We start from the raw sequence: 21,171 nt of genomic DNA, 5'->3' as shown, positions 1-21,171 counted from the left end.
TTGGAGTGGTTGAGGTCTCCAACCATTTACGGGGAGACATGATTGCTGGAATGGTTGTTTATTGGTTGGTTGGTGATTATTGGCTGGTTTTAATTATTGGAAGGGTCACAACCCCCCTCCCCCCAGTAATTTACACCCATGCATAGAGATCACAAACTTCTTATGTCATTTGCTTAAGCCATGTTCCCTCTTCCTCATTCTAGATACAGTGAATACACAAGGCACATGCCCATTAATGTGAACATTAAGGGAGTTGATTTGGAAAAATAGGATTTTGTTTTCCTTCTCCTTAGTTCACAAGTACTATAAATCATGCACATTTAAAATGTTACTAATAAGCTGCTTTCAGACTTAGATTCTCTTAGATTTTTTTCCCAGTAATTAGTAATCTAATTCCCTTTAATGAGCCCTGGAGATGACAATCACATTATGAGCATATTTATCTGGCTAGATAGAGCTGCTCAGGCTGGATGTTTTGCATGGACTAACTGGGATATATCAATAATTGTGAAGGCAAAGTAGGAACTTTTTTAGAATGGTTTATCTAATTACTTAATCACTGATGATATATGTAATACATGTTTGTCCCCATAGGTGGCATGGCGGCTCACTGGGTAGCACTGTGGCCTGACACCTTTGGCCTCGCCATTTGCAGCCCTATCTCTTTGTGTTTTCAGTTAGCCTGTTCTCCATGTAACAAGAAGGTTCTAAGTAATCCAGTGACGTAGAAGTGAGCCGGACAACACATTGCAGACATACATGGCACATATGTGGTACAGTTATTTCTGCAGATATTCTGTTTTCTCAGAGTTTAAGTAACATGCAAGCAAAAGGAGAGTCTGCTAATTAAACAAATGTGCACTTATCTTGGACTTTCAAAGTAAAAAAAGTAATACACACTTAATACAGTTGTATTATACAAATGCCACCAGGGGGCATCTGTATAATACAACCTTCTGTAGGTTTTGCAGATGAATATTAGATGTGATAATATTTTGAGATGAATGGTATTGCTTTGATGGCCGGTCCTGATTGGCTGTCCTGCAAGGAGCTCATCCTATAGCAGTTTTAGTACATTATCTGCATTTTTAAATTGTGAGCTAATGTAACTTGAATTAATAAAATGTTAATGTACGTGTCAGCTGGTTTCAGTTTACTTCAATGGGACTGTTTGTATTAGCACAGGCAGACAGATCTTCTGATCAGCACATGGGAGCTCATGGGTGACCTTCCTCTCCCTCCTGCTGCCAGTTCTCTGATTCAGAGAGTGATAAGCTGACCATGCCTATCTCTGTGGGCTCAGCTTTACTCTTCCTGCATGATGTGTTAGCGCACAGAACAGCACATATATCCTGTATGTACCTTCTGAATAGACACTTGTTGCACCTTCTGTTTTAGAACCCTCTGATATTTGTGCTAATTGAAAATCCACTACCAAGAAAAATAGCATATATATAGACTCCCTAATGTATAACCTATGTGAGTCTAAGACCCATTGTTAATGACAGGTGCTATTAATGTCTGGAACACTCATGCTCTCCCCAGCTGTCCTTCTAACTCCTGCTAACTCCAACCCATAAAAATACCTTCCCTCCTAAACCTCCTATAGTGCCAACAGGAAGGTAATTCCTCTTTTCAACCCCCATAATTCCCTTGCCAGTCGTGAGAGACAGATTCAATAGATTCAATTTTTGAGATGAACTCTGAGATCTGCAGATTCAACAGGAGCTTTTGGATCCCATTAGTTGTTACATCGACAGAGATACAACTGTTCCGTCCTTATGGGTTTTGTCCAGATGGTCATTTGGGAGAATAACTTCATTATCAACCGTGAATACTGACAGTTGGTGTTCGGTACCGATACTCAACGGTACTTCATTTCGATACCTTGCTCTGAATCTGTAATGCCTGGTTTGTATCAACATAAAAATACAGTAATAAAAAATAAGCCACAACTAAATTTCAAACGTTGAGAACTATTTATTTTGTACAAACTCTTTTCCTGAAACAGACCACACAACTGTGACCAGAATCATTCTTTTAACAATTCTTTTTAAGGAAGACACTCAAGAGAACAAAATTGGCAGCGTCACGCAATTAAGCTGCTGTCCTTGTATTACAACTACAATGTCAATTTATTACAGTTTTTATAAAAATATTCCCGAACAATAACTAAAACAGATAGTTAACCAATTAGCTGAAACTGCAGTAGAATTTGTCGACGGCGTAGTTTCGATGTTCTCGATGTCGATACTGGCTGCAAGGATGATTGTCGGCGCAGGCGCTGCAGCTGCGGCCGTAGCTTTAACTGTGGCGCTTATCAATTATCAAACACCGAACATTCATCTGCCTGTAAATATATTTTATGTTTGACGAAGTGTTTCCTCAAGTTCGACGTATTGCTAGCCCCAGTTCTGCATTTTGCGTGGCAAATATTGCATGTCGTGCTGTCTGCATCAGTGAGCTTTCTTCCCCTGGCAACCATTGTCATGGTAAACAAAACTAACACCATCGCTTAAATAACAAATTGAAATTTAACTGCATTAAATATCTGTCTATCCTATTGCATTGAAACGCTGCGATAGCTGTTGATTAATTTAAACCTTTAATCCCAGTTCCGTATGTCCCGGTCAGCTCAGTTCAGCTGCTGATGAACATGTGAATGTACTGAAATTTGGCGCCGTCTGATTTGACATGAACCGATACCCGGTAGTACCGACGTCATTCGGTAGGTACCTTTGAAAGTACCAACCTCGGTATCCAACCCTAACTGACAGGTGAACTTTCATTGTAGCATTTTCTTTTATGTTCTGTAAATACGACCCCGAGGTATTGTCTAAACTTGAGGTAAGAATGTACTGCCCCCACGCGCCCTTTCTCCATTGCATGGGAGCGGCCTGTCCGTGACCATGTCCACCTAGCATACTGCACGCTCCAGCTCTGATATTCACCAAACACACAGAGAGAGATTCTTGTCTTTTTTGCTCCTCTCTGTATGATCAGACCAGAGTACTATACAGATTTAGGAAGGTAGACAGGAAGACATGGACACAGAGAGACTGAGAGATCAAAGCGAATGCTGAGACTGAAATAGCCCAATAAACACATAGAGGGTGGATGAGAGACAGCTGAGGAGATAGAAATGGGATATAGAGCAGAAGAGGCGGAAGTTATTCACAATGAAAGGCTTTATGAGGGTCCAGCTGACTTCTTAAGAACCTCCGAGGGACTGTAAGGAGCTACTCAGCCGCTAACAGCATTGTGAGTTCACTGTGTCCTCTCTACTGGAACATGGCTCTTTTGTATTGCGCAGGCCAGTGAACATATCTGTCAGGCCAGATTTCCCACCAAAGAGTGCATTCCTGTTACATCACGAATTACGCATTAACTCCATGGAGAAACATTTATCCTATATTATAAGGCTAAGCCACAAATGTTTTTCCATCTTGCAATGTGAGTGAACATTTCCTGCTCATACAGATTTGATGAACAGTACAAAATATTGTTGTGTACTTTACATGTGTCCACATGATGGACAATAATGCACAAATGACCCACAGGGTCACATGCCAGTGTTCACAGGCCCACTGGGGAGGGGGTAATTGGCAGCTGTAAGTCGTTATTCTGCAAAAGATCAGGAGGTAGTTAGACGGGGAGAGTGTAGCATGGGGGGGATGGAAAAGCACAGACTCCAGCGGTTTTGCGGGGGGAGTGGTTGCTGTAGGATGAGCCTGGTGACATTGCGGGGGGCGGGGGGGGGGGGGAATAAACAGCCAGTTGAAAAGAAAGTACAGCTGCCTGTTGAGCCGACTGGATCCTGGAGACAGTGAGCGGGACTGGAAACTAGGAAGAGTTTGGGAATTATGAAGAGGGAGAGAGAGGGAGACTGGGAATTAAGAAGAGGGAGAAAGAGGGAGGGACTGGGAATTAAGAGGGAGAGAGAGGGAGACTGGGAATTAACAAGAGGGACAGAGAGAGGGACTGACTGGGAATTAAGAAGAAGGAGAGAAAGTGACTGGGAATTATGAAGAGGGAGAGACGGACTGGGAATTAGGGAGAGAGAAAGAGGAACTGGGAATCAGGAAGAGAGAAAGGGTACTGGGAATTAGGAAGAGGGGGAGAGAGAGAGAGTGAGATGATCTGGGAATTACGGAGGGTAATAGAATGAGAGAGAGAGAGGATCTGGGAATTATGAAGAGAGAGAGAGAGAGAGAGAGACACCCGGAACTAGGAAGAGGGGAAGCAGTGCACGGAGCTTCATTAATTCTTGCTGGAAAGGCTGGAGGTGGCTTCAGTGCCAGGAACACCCTGCTCGCTGTGTGACGGTGCGCTGCAGTGAGACCCTTCTTCGGCGACAGAGACACTCCCCACAGTCTGCCTGCCTGGGACTGTTACAGTTAACCTGATGCCATATTCCAATCCCTGAATGACTATCAGGTAAGAACCTCCCTCTCAGCCTGTCTTTCTGTCTGTGTTTCTCCATCACTTCCTTCATAAGTTCACCACGCTTCGGGTGCAGCTGTTTAGTGGGTGTTCTGTGCCTGACGACGGCCGATGGGAAATATCCGCCGTCCAGGCCGGCATCTCAGACTTCACCGTGAATTCCATTATTCTGCCGGGATTTTTGCAGTTACTTCTGAGAAAGCTGATGATTCTGCAGGTGGTTAATATTAGTTTTTCTGGCAGAGGGACTGGAAAAAGGACACGGCAGCTTATCATCCTGCAGCCAGTAGCTGTCACCGTGACACGTGTATTTTGGGCTCTGTCTGCCGGTACTGAGCTTTAAATGTCAGGGGGAGATGATATCAACAATATATACATATATATACATATTAAATGTAATGTACATTCTCAGTGGCTGTAATGCAGAGCCGCATTCTGTGCTATGTCTTTAGAAAAGGTTTTAGAGAACTTCCCAAAATGCCACTCACCATAACGATGCTCTGACATGGATGTCAATTGACAGACAATGTGTTGGAAAAATACAGCATAACCATGTGTAGTTAGTGTCTCTAAATTGTGTATTGTGTGTATGTGTCCTGTGATTGCCTGGCATACTGCCCAGGGTGTCCCCCACCTTGTGCTCACTGACTGTCCGGCATACTGTCCGGCATACTGTCCAGGATGTCCCCCGCCTACTGACTGCCTGGCATACTGCCCAGGATGTCCTCAGTCTTGTGCCCTGTTTTTGCCTGTTGTACTGTACGGGATGTCCCCGCCTTGTGCCTACTGACTGCCTGCCATACTGCCCAGGGTGTCCCCAGTTTTATGTCATGTGATTGCTTAGCATACTGTCGGGGATGTCCCCAGCCTAGTGCCCTGTGACTGCCTGATATACTTTCTGGGATGTCCCCCACTTTGTGCCCTGAGATTGCCTGGCATACTGTTGCGGGTTGTCCCAGCCTTGTGCCCTGTGATTGCCTGACATACTGTCCAGAATGTCCAATGCCTTGTGCCCTATGATCGCCTGACATATTGTCCAGAATGTCCAATGCCTTGTGCCCTGTGATCGCCTGACATATTGTCCAGAATGTCCAATGCCTTGTACCCTGTGATCGCCTGACATACTGTCCAGAATGTCCAATGCCTTGTGCCCTGTGATCGCCTGACATATTGTCCAGAATGTCCAATGCCTTGTGCCCTGTGATTGCCTGACATACTGTCCAGAATGTCCAATGCCTTGTGCCCTGTGATTGCCTGACATACTGTCCAGAATGTCCAATGCCTTGTGTCCTGTGATCGCCCAGCATACTTTCTGGGACATCCGTTTTGTGCCCTGTTATTGACTAGAATACTGTCAAGGATGTTCCCAGCCTTGTGCCCTGTGATTGACTGGCATATTCTCCAGGGTGTCTCAAGTCTTGTGCCCTGGTGGGAAGGGGGTGGAGGGAGGAGTGAGAGAGGGTGTAGGGAGGGCAGAAAGAGAGTGGGGAGGGGAAAGAGGATGGGTGATAGAGCAAGGAGGGAGAGCAGGCAGGGGACTGAAAGAGAGCAGAGAGAGGGCTGTGAGGGAATGTAGAGAGGGTGGAGAGAGGGTATAGGGAAGGCGGAGAGAGAATGCAGAGCAGGAGGAGAGAGGCAGAGAGTGAGATCGAGAAAAGTCATTGAGGGGATCATTGGCCCTCACAGCTTCATCGGCTCACAGAGCATAGAGTGCACAGTCACGAAAAGTCTTCTGGGCGTGGCCTATAGCCAGCCATGTACTGTAATAGGGATGCCACTTAGAAATGGCTGCATTATAGCTGCTGCTTTCACATGAGGGACAGGCCACGGCCTGCTTTCCACATCCCTTACTGGGTGGCCTTTAGTCCACAGAAAGCATGTATCTGTACGGCTTTTAAGCCATGTGTCACCTTTATAATGGTGCACCCGGGAAATAGAAAACTGTACTTGTGTCTGTACGATTGCGGTTAAATGGGTAACAGTAAGGTGTGTAAGACGCTGTAGACAAAGATTTACACTAAACAATTAAATCATGGACAGAATAGCAATAAAGAATTTTAAGATATATAGCACGATTAATAGAGATATGGATGGGGTTTTGAATTTTTTACTTGATTTAATATGGTTAAAAGAAATTGGCAACTTTGCTGCAAAAAGCATTGGCAGTTAAAGCTTTGCATGAAGGCAAGCATGAAATAGTGGAAAATGTGGGTTCATATGCACACATGCTGTATTATCAGAGTGGCATGCAATACATAAACAAACAACAAAGAGGCCAGGAGAGAGCAGTAAGGGTTAATATAACAGGATGATTAGAGGGGTTTGGAGGACTTAGCTTTAAGACATTTTTTGCGAACATGCCCTTTTATGTGTTCCATTAGTCCAATGAGCCCTGCAACATAAACATAACCAATAATTTCAATTACTAAAATAAATGTACTGGCCTTTTTCCAGGCCTGGTTGTAGGATCTGATGATTCTTGTTTCTGGGGGGTGGTTAAAAAGTGGCTTTGAGTGCAATCCTGTGGCCTATTCTTTGCTGCAGTAATATACCATATATTGGTTTTCATATAAACGCCTGTATGCATGATATTGTATGAGCTGTTACACAAGTTGCACCAATGTAAAAATAAGGATGTATTTCTTTTCAATTAATGGGTGAACTGAGGAATGTAGTGAGAGGGTCACCACTAAGTAGACCCATACTGTACGTTTGTGTCCAGATGGCAGGTCAAATCAGAAGGTCTCACCCATTTCATATACTTTTACAGATTATTTTTTGCCTGGTCAAGCAACTGGAAAACTTCTCTCGCAGTGATACCTTGGATGAGATTTCTTCACACACTACCTAAAGTGGACCAGCAGCTTCTATAGTATGTTGTAGAAATGCCTCAGAACTAGTTTCTTCATGCGGCATTTAACGAGGGCCATTAGCCGCTACAGACGTCAACCTATGAAGAACTACTCATTGGGGTTGGAGAATGATACCTTCCATGAAACCTTCAGACTGTTAACCTTGGCATATTTTGAATAGATTAAGGAACTACAGAACCCTATAGAGGGAAGCCTCATGGTCCCAAAGAATGACATATATGAGTTGTTCTTTTCACCCCTTGTTTCATCTGGAGAGACAAAGGTACCCAAGAAGTATCCCAGAAGACTTGGAGGTGGGCTGTGGCATGACATGATGCTGGATATTCACATTATTGGCGATTGGGTTCTTCTACATTATCGCTGATGGGGGATTGGAGAAACATGCAAGTCATTGACTAAAAACAAAGCATGACCAGAACTGGACCTACTGCACCCACTGTGATGATCACCAGTTAAACGACAATAGTTCTTTGTCACAGTAAACTATCAATTACAAAAAATTTAGTTCTCTTCAGAACTCCCGCCTGTTGCTGCCTGTGCCGAATACTAAAGCCCTAGACTTTTTGGTAACCAACTGAAACACAGGTCTAGTGAAACCCCTTCCCAGGATAATAAACATAGCCCTCAAAGTGTATCTTTTGCACTGTGATCCAATTTTTACCATTTCAGGTCAGCTATATCAAGTCTAAATTAATATCATGCTTACTACAATTTAACAACTGAAAACTAGGGCTACGGCGATTAGTCGATGACATCAATTTTTAAAATCGACGCATCGTTTTTTTATAAAAAGATTTTAATGAGACTTCCTTTGTGATTTCTAAAATACCTCACTTAATAATAACAAAGTTATAGGAGTAGTCCAAATGATCACAAAACAAAAAGGTGGTTTGTACACTGAAAAGTTCGATAGCGTATAGCAGCGGAACTAGCATTAGAAACAAGCGCCTGAAGCGAACGCGCAAGCCTTTTTCTGGATGATTGATCGTCACTGTAAGCACTGTCTATTAATGTTTATTAAATTTCCATTACTGAGCATTTTAATATCTTTTATCCTTGTATTTAAAAAAATCAAGTTGTCTAATAATCTGCAAAAAGTATCGCCACGCCACCAAAGTTTTTCTACCAAGTTTAACCAATCATTTTAGAAGATGTTCTGGCTACCAAGCGATTTCAATGCTTGTCGCTCCACTAACCAAATGTAATAAGTATAAGGATAGGAAATTATACCGATTACTATCTTTTGTTCATCTCAGTAATGTTTTTAGGCATACTACTAAAATATTTATTGAATTGTGGGCGAAAATAATGTCCGTATAGTGCCGAAAAGCCTCCGTTTTGTTAATCGCTGCAGTGACATAGTTGTCAAAATAACAAACTTAAATTAAACATTCAGTTTGACATTCTGGAGGTAAATTTATCATTTAGATTAACTGACCAAACAATCGGTAAAATAATCGATAGATTAATCCATAGAAAAATACTCGTTAGTGGTAGCTCTACCGAAAACAAATGTTTAATATGAAATAAGCCATTGTTACAATTTACGTGGGGGAAACAGGTTAACGTAATAATGAAATATCAACTTACATTTTGTGATTACACTTTGTATTGAGAAACCTGGGGCTGCCTCTTGAATGTCTAAATTTGGCGTAACTGAAGACATTTCACAGTTCGATGGGAAACCAGGTAGGAAGCACGTAAGGCTCTTGTACTGTACATGTATATTCAAAGGTCTTTTGGGAAGCTTTTTGGCTTTTATGTTTAAAAAAAAAGTCCAGAGGTCTATCTTTGTAGCTGGCATCTAACTTCGAAGGCTTCATGCTTTCATTAGCAAGCAGTTAATTGCACAGGACACACAGTGGCTTGTGCTCACCCCTTTTAACGTTGTAGGTAAGCCATACTTGAGAAAATCTGGGTAATACGTCCGTTTAAATTGTCTCTTAGGTTCTGAAGAACATTCTTCCAAGTCAACGCTGCTTGGTCTGGTAGATTGCAAGAGTTTGTCCATATTTATACCAGCTAATGTTGTCGGTGCTATGTTCAAACATGCAATGCACTCTGCAATTTACACCAGTCAATACCTATATCACAAATCTGATTGGATGTGCCAGTGAATTTTAAATTAAGCTGCTTTGGCTTCTTGGATCGGTAGAGTGTTCATTAGTTTTGCACTAAGCAGTTAAAGACCCCATAAAATCTTAGGATTGGGGCTGGGAAATATGATCGTGGATCAGCGTAGGACAAGGGTGGCCAATCTTACCCAGAAAGGGCTGCTGTGTGTGGAGGTTTTTGCTGCGACTCCCTGATTAGATTATTAATTAGAGGAGTGATTGGCTGAATAGTCCTCACACCTGGGTTTGAGCAGCTGACCTACAGGTTACCCCAAAAATCTGCATACTGTACACACCGGCCCTTTGTGGATAAGACTGCCCACCCCTGGCGTAGGAGTTTGGTGGTTTTAAAATTTCCAACTTTGCCTCGTGACCCGTTCAGAAATTGCTGAGACCAAAATTTGGGTTGTGATCCACAGGATGAGAATTACTGGGTTACAGTGTGCACTGTATACGATATAATATAAAAAGCTACTCCTGGTCAATAAATAAGTCAGTAAATACCCATGTATTTGGAGGAGGCTGAAAGCAATTTAGGGGGGTAAATAGGCCTAACAACACCCCTGCTGCCGACGAAGCATCGAAGGGGCCTTGTATGTGTGACCTAAGTGGTTTTAAACACGATATGATTGTTGGTTCTGGATGTGGCCATTTCAGCAGGAAGAGGATTTTTATGTACTACAGTTTCTAGAGTGTATAGAGAACAGTGTGATAAATAAAATCATCCAGTCAGAGGCAGTTGCATTGCTGATAACAGCTTGTTAATGAAAGAGGTCAGCAGGATGGCCCGGCTCTGCTAACAGGAAGGTCAGAAGTTCAAAAATAACAGTTCAGTATAGTAGTAATATGCAGAAGGGCTTATCTGAATGTACAACTTATCAACCCTTGAATGTATTCTGGAGAAAAAAAGGTGCTCCTCTTTGGTTCTGCATGGGGTACCTAATGAAGAATAGATGGCAATAGCATGGAAATTACACACTGTTATAAATCAAATGCTTCGTTTTAGATTTTGGATGCATTTTTTGATTTTTACATGGAATCTGGGCTGGGTGAGGGGTGCGTCTCAGATTAAGCGCCAGTAAATGTAGCTGTAAAACCTAAAAAAGTAAATTATAGTATTTGTGTGAATATTCTGAAGCATTGTTTTCTACAAATTCATTAATCTTAATTAATGTTTATTTAGGCACAAATGTGGTAATTCTGCCCTGAATTACTTATGAAGAGTTGTTAGAGCTTCATACTGTATGGTGGTTAAATATTTGTGAGCAAAGCACTGTGCTGCTGCTGGATGTGGCCTGTGGGCCTGTCCGCCAGCCCTCTGCTGTCTGTCTCTGTGTTGTTTAAGAGATGAGTCACTTTGCTCGGCTTCTTCTCTCGCTCTGTAAACACACGCACACATATAGCTTTCAACCTTACCAGGCCAGCCACCCACTACTTGTGGCATGAGCTTCATGATGACACGTTGCCAGGTAACCCTTGTAGGCAAACAGAATCCCTCTTTGCGTGTAGTGGTGCTTCCCATCTTGTACTCCCCTTTTTCGGGCTCCTGCAGCTCCTTCCCATGCTCCCCAACCCTGAGCTCCTGTAGCTCCTTCCCATGCTCCCCAACCCTGAGCTCCTGCAGCTCCTTCCCATGCTCCCTGAGCTCCTGCAGCTCCTTCCCATGCTCCCTGAGCTCCTGCAGCTCCTTCCCATGCTCCCCAACCCTGAGCTCCTGCAGCTCCTTCCCATGCTCCCTGAGCTCCTGCAGCTCCTTCCCATGCTCCCCAACCCTGAGCTCCTGTAGCTCCTGTAGCTCCTTCCCATGCTCCCCAACCCTGAGCTCCTGCAGCTCCTTCCCATGCTCCCTGAGCTCCTGCAGCTCCTTCCCAGATGAGGGAGCTGCATATGTGACCCATCACCATGAAATGAGTCTTATGGGTGTGTTTCTACCAGTGCGACTTAGGACTCATTTCGTGGTGATGGGTCACATATGCGACCTGAGCACCTACCCAGGGTAGGTGGATGTCTGGGAACTGTGGCGTCCTGCGGCCCCCAGCAGCTCCCTGTATTGTTTCTATCATGCAACACTGACCTTCTGAAGCAGCCTTATAATTTCCATGCTTCCAGGAGGACACAGCACTTGAGAAGATATAAAAGCTGCTGGGCACATCCAGCAGTTGGATGAGCTTCTGAAAATTCCTAACCTGGAACAGTGATTGATGTTCAGAAACAGAGAGTGGTACAGCTTCATAATATGAAATGCAATCTGCAATCAGAGTGCTTTCTTGGTAGAGATAGATGACCTTACTGTTTCTAGGGTAGCCTTTCATTAGATTACAGTTGTGTTTATTTTGCAGACACTTTTATCCAAAGTGACATACAATTGAGAAAAGAGGGTCAGACAGTCCCTGGAGCAGTTGTGGATAAGGGCCTTGCTCAAAGACCCAATGGTGACATGACTATGCCACTCTTGGGATTTGAATCGGTAGCCTTCCGATGACAGGCACTGCAGATGTAATCATATGAAAGATAAAGTGTTTACAGGATGATTGCTGTCCTATCATAGAGAATAATTTGCATAGTTAGAGGTACATATGAGATGTCTTGCCATAAGGTACCTTTTCTGAGCAAATTTTGTCTTCTTGCAGTGTTAGTACAGTGGAACCTCAGTTCTCAAACCTAATCTGTTCCAGAAGGCTGTTTGAGAGCTGATTTTTACTCGAAAATCAAATAAAGTTTTCCCATAAGAAATAATGTAAATCGGATTATTCTGTTCCAGATCCCCCCCCAAATGATTGCCTATTTAAACCTGTATAAATGCATAACTATTGCTAAACCCATAAATAAAAACTTTAAAACCCATAAATACTTGAAATAAATGAAAAAATGTCATCATGCGGTAGTGAGATCAGACACATGAGCACCTCTATCGTACTTATCGCAATAATTTTTAAGCTTAATCGTGGTTCTCATAACTTTCCGTTTTGGTTTGCTGCTATTACTAACCTTCTTAGGACTCAATGGTGTCTTATAACAAGATGAAAGCAACAAATCAAGAAAAACAATAAAACATGAGAATCTTCACCGCACAGTTCAGTGGAGATGATTACTGCGTGGGCATTAGCAGTGGACTGACTCATGAACTCTTCGTTTATGCGTAAAAAGACACGTACTTTGTCAGACAGGTTTGTACAAGATGTGAGACATTCAAGAACCGAGGTTCCACAGTATTTGTGAGACATTCGAGAACCGTGGTTCCACAGTATTTCTGCACCTGTAGAATAATGTCATCATAATGTCAAAACATTGTTGGAGTGGCATACAAACAGAATTAGAAAGTGGGCCATGTCATTCATTTTTTTAGTTGTCCAAAGACGTTCCTCATTTGTTGGATTTTAGATGGAAGAGCAGCATATTAAGTAGATTTAAATGGGTGGAGTAGTTTGATATGTCAGCACAAATCCACCAGCTTATTCTTTAAAAGAATTGCACTCTTTAAGAGAACAGAGTAGCAGCTAATTGCTCAAGTCGAGTATTAAACAAACATCTACTGAAAGTCTCTTGCTATAATGTCAAAACTTTAGGCAGAAAGTAAATGACTTTTAGGAACCAATCAGATCTTATACTCCATGTACACTGCCTATTGACATTATTGTACAGAAGGTGTACAATATGAATTACTAAAGGCATTGTTGGGATCAGTGTGAAATGTAATCCTCTCAAATGGGATGGACGTTGGATATGGTGTTCTGTTCTCCTGGGCCTCCAGCTTGATGCTGAGTACAGCCACTCCATAGATGGACCTCTGGGAGATTTGTGTTTGGGGGGGTGAGATGCCCAAAAGATAGGGGAAGGGGCAGAGGGTGAGGGGGAGGGTGTGGAAGATGGAGGAGGGGGGCGAGAGAGTAGGAGAAGAAGCAGGAGAAAGTGAGAGAGGGGAAAATGGGGGAAGTAAACGGGGGGGTAGATCAGGGGGGCAGGTCAGGGGGGCAAATGAAGGTGAGGGGGAGTACAAGTGAGTGGGGATGGGAGAGAGAAAGAGTGGGGGGGGGGGGTGGGCGAGTTCAGTGTGTGTCTGTTTGCTGTTTGATGGTTTTCATTGCTTTGGATCTCATTAGTAAATTTGTTTTCTTGTTTTTTTTTTTTAACTCCTGTCACAGAGTTGTGGCAATATTGCAGCAGCTTATGATGGTGTGATTGTCTACCACGGAGCTGAAGCAGAACAGTAACTGTGACTGAAAAGTCCCTGAAATCCAGAAGACAGTACCTGAGGCCACTCAGTTGCTTTTGCTACTCTCTCTGAACCTGCCGTTGTGTGTCCAAATGTCTTTATCCTGCAGGATATACTGACTGTCATGATGGCGACAGTTCAGCATAATATACCATAGCAACTCAGTACCTCTCCAGACTATTATCCTTTTAAAAGTAGTTTGGAGACCACAGCCTTAAGGACAGGTTGGCAATGCTGCTTTTGATCATCACGCTGTAATCAAGCGAGTGCAAAGTGCACCCAAAGACAGCGCCCACTGCTGGCAGGAAAAGGAGGATGTCGGGTCAAGCAGGAGCGCTGCTGCTTCCTGAACTCCACCTTAAGTCACCAAGCAGCCCTCTGTGGTCTGAGGCTCCACTTCATACCTGTGTAGCACAGGTGTTAATGCTCTATTGCCACTGCGTGAAAAGAAACATTACTTATTCTGCAAATGAATGGTACTCCGGCAAATTTAATTTTACCTGCTTTAGACCTTGTTATGTGTAGTACTCTTATCATTTCATATTTGTTGTCTTTGTGTGGTGACCCACGTAAGCCACTTATTTGGTGTCAGTCATTTGTCTGAAGGCTCCATACCATTGCTATTGATTGGAGTATATGAGGTTAAGTTTTCCTCCAAATTGTATGGACATGCTTTGGCTTTGTGATGTACATATTTATAGACATTGCATGAACAGCAGTACATCACTTCTTCCAATTTCTCTAAATTTGTTAATGTACTCTGATTGTCACAGACTGTAATTCGCCAGGAGACACAGGTTGCCTTTCCTAAACTCTGCTCCTCCTTCCAGATGTTGCTGAGCACGGTGTGCAGGTGTGGCACAGATGTGTCGGAGAACCTGTAGAGACTGCTTGAGAAGTGTGTGTGAAGCCTGAAGATCCTGAGCATTGGGCTGTTCCGTACTGTGAAGCACTGAAGGCGTTCTTCCTCCCTGCCTCCAGGGGGCAAAGGCTATTGGCACAATGCAGAGTCCCCTGCGCTCCGAGTTGGACCACGGTCAACGGCCCTAATCGGCATCTCCTGGTCAAGATGGGTGACGGGAGCTGGGAATGCTTGAGCCCAGCCGAGTTCAACCAGCTGCAGCAGTACAGCGAATGTGAGTAGTGGGTGAAACTGCTCTCTCTGTGTTGCTCTCTGTGCCATTCTCTAAACCATCATCAAATCGCTCTCCATGCCACTCCTTATACCGCTCTCCACGCCGTTCCTTATACTGCTCTCCATGCCGCTCCTTATACCGCTTTCCCTCCTGCTCCTTACACCGCTCTCCATGCCGCTCCTTAAACTGCTCTCCATGCTGCTCCTTACACCGCTCTCCATGCCACTCCTTATGCCGCTTTCCCTCCTACTCCTTATACTGCTCTCCATGCCACTCCTTATACCGCTTTCCCTCCTGCTCCTTATACTCAAGAATCGCGCAATAAAACAGTCTGCTAATAACTGAACTTTACTGTCCACCTGATGATCTCTTCGCCACTTAAGAGCTACAATATTTTATTTATTGGACCTGCAGCATGGTTTTCATTTACAATACAAAGTTATTCTGCTAATAAGCTGGCTAGTTGATTCATTGCTGGCACGGTTAAAACTATATGTGCTCCAATTATATTAGCATGCTTCCAATCAGAAGCTACCACACCAGTAGATAAGGATTTCTGATATAGTAAAGTTAAAGGTTGGCTAATAATTTCCCTCATCTTTTTTAATACTATAGGCAAGATGCCATCAGGGCCCTTCGATTTATTCATTTTGAGCTTAGCTAGGCTTTGTACCACATCAGCCTCAGTTATACATATATGGGTCATAGACAACGCTGCATTTGTACTAAATGGTGGCAAGTTACTTATGTTCTCTATTGTAAATACCCATGTAAAATAATCATTAAACTCATTTATAACAATTTCGTTTTCAATTATAGGATCCTTACTGTCCTGCAGATTAGTGATTTCAGTTTTTAGAGCTCTTTTGGAGTTAAAATATTGGAAGAAACTTATAATGTTATCCTTAGCCTCCAATGCAATCTTCCTTTCTTCATCATCCTCTTAGCGAGTCTAATGTTATTTTTCAACTCAATCTGTAGACATAGATACTCCTGTTTTATTTTGAAATTAACTAACAATTTTCATTTGTGGGAGAGAGCCCTTTTCCTCCTGACTTTATTCTTAACTTCCTTAGTAAACCACCTTGGTTGTAGTTTCCTAGATTTAGTTTTGCTGGAAACAGGTATGAAGTCCTCTTGCACTTGCAACAAAAAATTCCCATGCCTCTTCAACAGTTTTGCTATTTAACTCCATCCAGTTTACAGTTTCTAGTTTCAGTCTCACTCCATTAAAGTTAACCTTCCTAACATTGTATATTTTGTTTTGGACTTTGCTCTGTGGACACTAAAATTAACCTCAAATTTAACCATATTATGATCACTACCGTCGGGTGGTTTTAAAACCTCTAATTTTCCAATCCAATCCTGGTTGTTAGAGAAAACAAGATCAAGAAGGGCTTCTCCCCTGGTAGGGGTATTAGGAAACTGAGTAAAAAACAATCCTGTACTAAATTGAATTGCTGTATTAAATGACTAACTTAAGTTTAAGGGATTTATTTTAAATGAGGGATTTATTAGGAGTCAATCCTAACACAGAACAGAGATGTACACAGCGTCAATGACTAGACTGGAGAAACATAATCGAACGCAGACTGAAATACACAAGACTAATGGCAGGAAATGTAGAGCAGCTGGTAAACTTAAGGATTCCACACAAGGTTAATGAGGGGACATGGCACACAGGAGGATCGGACTAGCCGGGTGTGACAGTTCTGGTGTCCTAGTAGGATTTTCCTGATATTTACTCCTGCAGCATGTCATGGTTTGTAGAGAGCTTACAAAGCATCAAAGGAATCTCATTGTTGAAAGGTATCATGCAGCGTTCCATTTACCTCGGAGGTCGGAACTCAGAACTGGTAATGATTTCACATAGGAGTTAAAAGCGTTCCATACAGCATGTCAGAAAGCCATTTAACAATATCAGGGACCTGTTTCAAAAAGCAAGATTTTTTGCTTACCCAGCGAACTTGTCCAATTTAATTTACCCCAGTTTAAATGGCCTTCATCTTCGTTCACTAACATTTAGCCCAGACTACCTTAAATCCAACAAATTGTCAGCAAAAAATCCTTCTTACTGAAATTATCCCCAGTTCTAGCCCGGTTAATTGTTAGTCATTGTTAGCAATATCAGTGGATAACAACACATTATGCAGTATTTTGTGCATAAACACACTGTAGCAACATGTCCCCAGATAACGGTTGGACAGTATTGTGTGTACGACCAATTTAATGAGCCAGAAATAAATAAGTGCTAATAAACAGTATAAAACTACATCATTAACTTCTCTTGATAAAGGGTGCAGTCATCTTGAATTCTGAGAGGGTTGTGTCGATTCCTCCGACTTCGGAATTCCAATTTGAGTGGGGCTGTTTTTCTTCAGCTGGAACTGGGGCTTTAGTCAAGGTGAACAGAATTATGAACAATTTCAAATATCAGAAAGTTTTGCCCCGAAACCTTCGGGTGTCTGCTAGAAAGCTGAAGACGAAAAGGAATTTCACCGTTCAACACAACAATGAGCCCAAGCATACAGCCAAATCAACAAAAGGATGGCTTCACCAGAAGACAATTAAAGTTTTGGAAAGGACCAGCCAGAGCTCAGACCTAAACCCAAATGAAAGTCTGTGGGGTGACCTGAAGGGGGCTGTGCACAAGAGATCAGATTTGAAGCACTTTTGCAAGGAGGATTGGGAAAATATTGCCAAGCCAAGATGTAGCAGCTGATAGACTTGCACACTTATGCAACCAGCTTATTGTATGTTTATTTAATATTTTTCCCCTTAACAGTTTTGTTTTTTCAATTGAATTGTACAGATTATAAGTTGCATTAAATGTAGGAAAAGTTTTGAACTGATTTATCGTGGTCTCATTTTCTCACTTTTTATATCCACTGTGTTTTATCTATCATCATTCAAGCCTCACAGTGATTTTGGTATCATCGCCCAGTATTTTTCTTAAACATCTTCAATCTTGCCCCTCATATCTGTTTTTTTTCTTTCCTGTTTAAGTTGTCATTCCACATCCTTATGTTCCAGCTGCTGAGTAGCGCCATATCCAAATTAATCAATGAAAAGGTTAAGAAATTTGACCGGTCTTGATTTGGTTTGCGATAATTTAGAAGCCTTCAGTACTTCCATTATAACCTAATGTAATTTTTTTCATTTGCCCAGTTCTGTGATGTGTATAATGACCTTATCTGAACATTGTCTGCTTTGATTTCTGTTGTTTGCATCGTACTGTGTCATGGCTCTAATATCTCTCATATGGAATGTGAGAAGTCAGTATCTGATTACTACTACTGGGTCATGCTATAAGAGACATGCCCAAAAATGGCTTCCAAACTCATTTAGCGCATTGACATTATGTGCAATTAGAATGATGGTAACTTACTCGGGCTTGCCGTTCTTCCTGTTTTAATGTTTTCTATTTTAGTGCACTGCTCCTTGCTCCTTAAAACTTTACTCACATTTGTTGTAGGCAGAAGTTACAACTAGCTGTGTCCATTTTATGCTTCTCATTTTAGCAGAAGAAGATGTTTTCATTTTATTTTTTCTGCAATTCTCTGGTGATTTTACCTTGCAAGCTGGCTAGAACACATTTTGGTGATACTGTAATGCTTGCATATCAGATTTATTTGCAAATTTGTTGTACTGCTCATTTTTAAGTGCATTTTCAAATTAACAATACATTCCCTTGGTCTCTTTTTTAACTCCTATGAATCTTCTGGAGTGGAGCAATTAATCATTTTTTTCTAGAGGTTCCCTACTTAAAAAGTGGAGCATCTGTCACAGTTTCCCTCCAAGCTTTTGATGTCCCGTTAGCTCAGTGGCAGCACATCTCACCTACTGTGGATGCTGCTCCGCTTCTGAAAGCCCAAGGCCTGTTTGTTTTGACATGTCCCTGTTAATAATTAGAGGTCGGTAATGGTCTTCGCTGTATGGCTCTGCTTACTGGGATGAAAAGCGTCTCACATATACAGTCAGGTGCAGTCGCTGGAGAATGATGTCAGTCACATATACAGTCAGGTGCAGTCTCTGGAGAATGGTGTCAGTCACATATACAGTCAGGCGCAGTCTCTGGAGAATGGTGTCAGTCGCATATACAGTCAGGCCCAGTCTCAGGAGAATGGTGTCAGTCACATATACAGTCAGGCACAGTCTCTGGAGAATGGTGTCAGTCACATATACAGTCAGGCGCAGTCTCTGGAGAATGGTGTCAGTCACATATACAGTCAGGCGCAGTCTCTGGAGAATGGTGTCAGTCGCATATACAGTCAGGCCCAGTCTCAGGAGAATGGTGTCAGTCACATATACAGTCAGGCACAGTCTCTGGAGAATGGTGTCAGTTACATATACAGTCAGGCGCAGTCTCTGGAGAATGGTGTCAGTCACATATACAGTCAGGCGCAGTCTCTGGAGAATGGTGTCAGTCACATATACAGTCAGGTGCAGTCTCTGGAGAATGATGTCAGTCACATATACAGTCAGGCGCAGTCTCTGGAGAATGATGTCAGTCGCATATACAGTCAGGCACAGTCTCTGGAGAATGGTGTCAGTCACATATACAGTCAGGTGCAGTCTCCGGAGAATGGTGTCAGTCACATATACAGTCAGGTGCAGTCTCCGGAGAATGGTGTCAGTCACATATACAGTCAGGCGCAGTCTCTGGAGAATGGTGTCAGTCACATATACAGTCAGGTGCAGTCTCTGGAGAATGATGTCAGTCACATATACAGTCAGGCGCAGTCTCTGGAGAATGATGTCAGTCGCATATACAGTCAGGTACAGTCTCTGGAGAATGGTGTCAGTCACATATACAGTCAGGCGCAGTCTCTGGAGAATGGTGTCAGTCACATATACAGTCAGGTGCAGTCTCCGGAGAATGGTGTCAGTCACATATACAGTCAGGTGCGGTTTCTGAAGAATGGTGTCAGTCGCATATACAGTCAGGTGCAGTCTCTGGAGAATGGTGTCAGTCACATATACAGTCAGGCGCAGTCTCAGGAGAATGGTGTCAGTCACATATACAGTCAGGCGCGGTTTCTGTGTTATTTTGTCCATCACTACCAATATGCACTCTGAACTATATTTGTATTTTGTGCATGTGCTTTGTGTACTAGATCATTTGCTGTTTGTGTGATGCCTTGGTCTGCCCAGCGCAACAGTATGAAAACTTTATGTAGCATTCATTAAGAATTACTGTCATTTCAAGGTTGTATAATAATTATATATTTGTCATGAATCTTTGTCAAATTTACTACCATGTTCTTTTATAGACCATTCTGTCACTATCAAGTATCTCACAGTGATTTATCCTTCCAACCAACTTCCAACATATGTGCTAGAAGAAGTGTGGAGCCTATCCCAGGCAATTTAGGGTGCAATGTAAGGCAGCATCCTGTGCAGCATGCAGGGCATACACATGCATACACATGCACATGCTCACACACACCTTTACACTATTGACAATAGAGACAACAAATCACTGAACTGCATGGGTTTAGAGAGAGCGAGGAACCACAACACAGGGAGAGCAAGCAGGAGCCCCATTCAAAGCACCAGCCATGGATGTGTGCATTGGTAGTGTTACCAAGGTGCCAGTAGATATTACTGTAGAGCAATGAAAGGGCAAGGAATCCAGACTTTTCTGATGAAATGAGAAGCAATTGTCATTCTCAGGGAATCTTAGTCACAGCAAGCTGATGCAGCACAGTGGATTCAGGTGCTAGTTGTGTACCCAGTGAGCTTTATGAATTGCATGTTCTTCCCTTTCTTAGATTCCACAAAGAACCTAAAAGATGTGCTGGAGGAGTTTCATGGAGATGGTGTGCTTGCCAAATACAACCCCGAGCAGGTAATTGCTTCAGACAGTAGACATTACCTTCATGGGATGTTGCATCATAGGCACATTGGAGGAACACATCATTGAGTTTTAAGATGTTCTTGATTAATCAATGATTTTATCTATTCTCTTCACAGTTTGAGGCTTTGGAATCATTAAGCCTGCTAAGCTAAACGAAATCTTACTGTGTAATTGTTCTTCATACAGTCTTTTTCCACATTATTGCCTTAATTAAATCTCATCCAGGGGCTATTGAACTGCAATCAGAACCGGCAACCATCAATCTTAGCTGTCTTGGGATAATTAATGGTGGAACCATGGTATCACTGTTTATTTGAGAATTAAACTGCTCTTTGAAAGGAAGAGATGAAGCTATAGGATTCTGCTCACAATGCTTCCGAAGTATTGCCGATAAAGATTCAAAGTTCAAGGCTTTTAAGAGTCCAATAGTTGTTTTGTTCGCTTCACAATGTTTATGGTAGGATTTAAATTCAAGCCAAGCAGCAGCCCCTAATAAACTACCTCCTCTCCCTGTGAAGTACAGTATAACCCC

General features: G+C 42.6%; 1 protein-coding gene across 3 annotated transcripts in view; it reads left to right on the top strand.

Moving 5' to 3' along the window:
• The first annotated feature begins 3,808 nt into the window (after positions 1 to 3,808).
• Positions 3,809 to 21,171, top strand: part of LOC125710042 (diacylglycerol kinase beta-like) — a 65,787-nt gene continuing 48,424 nt past the window's right edge. For 2 of the 3 annotated variants that reach the window (XM_048979205.1, XM_048979204.1), the window contains exons 1-3: positions 3,809 to 4,437; positions 14,625 to 14,779; positions 20,554 to 20,630. In XM_048979205.1, the coding sequence (XP_048835162.1) occupies positions 4,427 to 4,437; positions 14,625 to 14,779; positions 20,554 to 20,630 (243 nt within the window). In that variant the 5' untranslated portion in view covers positions 3,809 to 4,426. Of the gene's footprint in view, positions 4,438 to 14,473; positions 14,780 to 20,553; positions 20,631 to 21,171 lie in introns of all 3 variants that reach the window. The other variant, XM_048979206.1, reaches the window with a different exon arrangement.

This window comes from Brienomyrus brachyistius, chromosome 16, assembly GCF_023856365.1.
Source record: "Brienomyrus brachyistius isolate T26 chromosome 16, BBRACH_0.4, whole genome shotgun sequence".
Classification (NCBI taxonomy): Eukaryota; Metazoa; Chordata; class Actinopteri; order Osteoglossiformes; family Mormyridae; genus Brienomyrus; species Brienomyrus brachyistius.
Note: the sequence above shows the minus strand (reverse complement) of the source record. Positions and strands in the feature narration are given on the sequence as shown.